At 34.0% G+C, this 2500-nt stretch overlaps 1 protein-coding gene and 1 long non-coding RNA gene across 5 annotated transcripts in view; one reads left to right on the top strand and one right to left on the bottom strand.

Annotated features, from left to right (window-relative positions):
- LOC133640987 (papilin-like) overlaps window positions 1-2500 on the bottom strand; it is a 47297-nt gene that overhangs the window by 198 nt on the left and 44599 nt on the right. For 3 of the 4 annotated variants that reach the window (XR_009824242.1, XR_009824244.1, XR_009824243.1), the window contains 2 exons: window positions 2295-2458; window positions 357-487 (listed from right to left, as the gene is read on the bottom strand). Coding sequence is in view for 1 of the 4 variants with exons in the window: in XM_062034750.1 (XP_061890734.1) it covers window positions 351-487; window positions 2295-2458 (301 nt within the window). In the remaining 3 variants the exon portion in view is untranslated. Of the gene's footprint in view, window positions 488-2294; window positions 2459-2500 lie in introns of all 4 variants that reach the window. The other variant, XM_062034750.1, reaches the window with a different exon arrangement.
- Window positions 1-2500, top strand: part of LOC133640989 (uncharacterized) — a 10581-nt gene that overhangs the window by 7515 nt on the left and 566 nt on the right. The window contains exon 3 of the long non-coding RNA XR_009824245.1: window positions 2319-2500. This exon is cut by the window's right edge and continues 566 nt beyond it. This is a non-coding gene — a long non-coding RNA (uncharacterized LOC133640989). The remainder of the gene's footprint in view (window positions 1-2318) is intronic.

Raw genomic sequence — 2500 nt, 5'->3', positions numbered from 1 at the left:
TGTTTGATACAGGGGCCGTGTTTGATACAGGGGCCGTGTTTGATACAGGGGCCATGTTTGATACAGGGGCCGTGTTTGATACAGGGGCCGTGTTTGATACAGGGGCCGTGTTTGATACAGGGGCCGTGTTTGATACAGGGGCCATGTTTGATACAGGGGCCGTGTTTTGATACAGGGGCCATGTTTGATACAGGGGCCATGGCAACGCATCATTTGACTTGACCATGTTCTGCTCCGTGTGCCACTAGTGGGGGTCCTAAGATGGGGCCTGTGTTATAAAAAAGACCATCCAAAAAGAGCAAGGTCCTCTCCCTCCACGCCGGGTGTGACTGGTGGTGACCGCAGCTGTGCTACCCCTGCGTCTGGCGGGTGCAGCTGGCACAGCAGAAGCTGGCGTAGTACTGGTTGGAGCAGAGGCGGCTGTAGACCACCAGCTGGCAGTTGGCTAGGTCGGGCTGGTCCACGCACTCAGACGCCACCTCCACGCCTGCAACAAAGGAGTAAAACAGTCACCACGTACCGATACACACATCTCATACAAATATTACTAACATTTGTACTTGGAAAATGTACTTCTCCTTTCCTAACAGACTGTCTGAAATAGAATGAACAATCCACCCTGCAAGCCAGAGTCATGTTTAGTGTGCTCGTACAACATCAATGACCACAACCTTGTCACATTTATTCATAGACATGACGGTGAAAGAATAAAGAGATATAAACATGATTGTCTACTACGACATACACAATGTACCTGTAATGTCCAGCAGACAGAGCCCCCTGTCTGTGTATATATATATATATGTATGTATATATACATACATACACATACACATATACAGTATGTATATATATATATATATATATATATATATATATATATATACACAGACAGAGCCCCCTGTCTGTGTGTATATATATACACATGTATATGTATGTATATATACATACATACATATACACATATACAGTATGTATATATATATATACACATATATATGTATGTATATATATATATACACATATATATGTATGTATATATACATACATACACATATACAGTATGTATATATATATATACACATGCATATATATGTATACACACATATATATATACACACACACATATATATATATGTACATATGCACATATATATATATATACATACACACATGTATACACATATATATATACACACAAATATATATGTATGTATGTATATATATATATACACATATATACACACACATACAAATATATACACATGTATGTATATATATACATACATATATATGTATATACACATATGTACATACATACATATATATATGTATACACATCTATACATACACACACATGTATACACATATATACATTCATAAACACACACACATATATACTATATATACACAAACACATATATACACACATGTATATATACACATACAAATATATACACATATATATGTATGTATATATATACATACATATATATGTATATACACATATGTATGTACATACATACATATTATATGTATACACATCTATACATACACACACATGTATACACATATATACATTCATAAACACACATATATATATATATACACACATATATATATATACACACGTATATATATATACACACATACAAATATATACACATATATATGTATGTATATATATACATACATATATATGTATATACAAATATGTATGTACATACATACATATATATATGTATACACATCTATACATACACACACATATGTATACACATATATACATTCATAAACACACATACATATATACAGACATATATATATATATACAAACACATATATACACACATATATATATATACACATATATATGTATATATATACACATATATATATACACACATACAAATATATACACATATATATGTATATACATACATACATATATGTATACACATCTATACATACACACATATGTATACACATATACATTCATAAACATATGTATACACATATACATTCATAAACATATGTATACACATATATAAATTCATAAACATATGTATACACATATACATTCATAAACATATGTATACACATATATACATTCATAAACACATATATATATACACACACACACATGTATATATATATATACATACACACACATGTATATATATATATATATACACAAACACACACATATATATATACAAACACACATGTAAATATACACATTTATATATATGCTGTGATGTGTCCCTAATGAATGGGCCCGTGAGTGCTCCCACCTTTAGTGAGGGTTATGTCTGCAGAGGCGCTGACGGAGTGGCTGCCGGTGTAGGCGTTGCAGGTGTAGGTGCCCTGGTCCGACACCTGCACCTGACTCAGGACCAGGCTGCCGTCGGACAACACCTGGATGTTGCGCCCGTCCGGACGCACCGGCACGCCATTTCTGCGCTCAGACGGACAAGAAGTGATGTTTGGAGCGAGGGTG

The sequence above is a fragment of the Entelurus aequoreus genome, linkage group LG23, assembly GCF_033978785.1.
Source record: "Entelurus aequoreus isolate RoL-2023_Sb linkage group LG23, RoL_Eaeq_v1.1, whole genome shotgun sequence".
NCBI classification, from domain to species: Eukaryota; Metazoa; Chordata; class Actinopteri; order Syngnathiformes; family Syngnathidae; genus Entelurus; species Entelurus aequoreus.
This window is presented reverse-complemented; position numbering and strand designations above follow the sequence as displayed.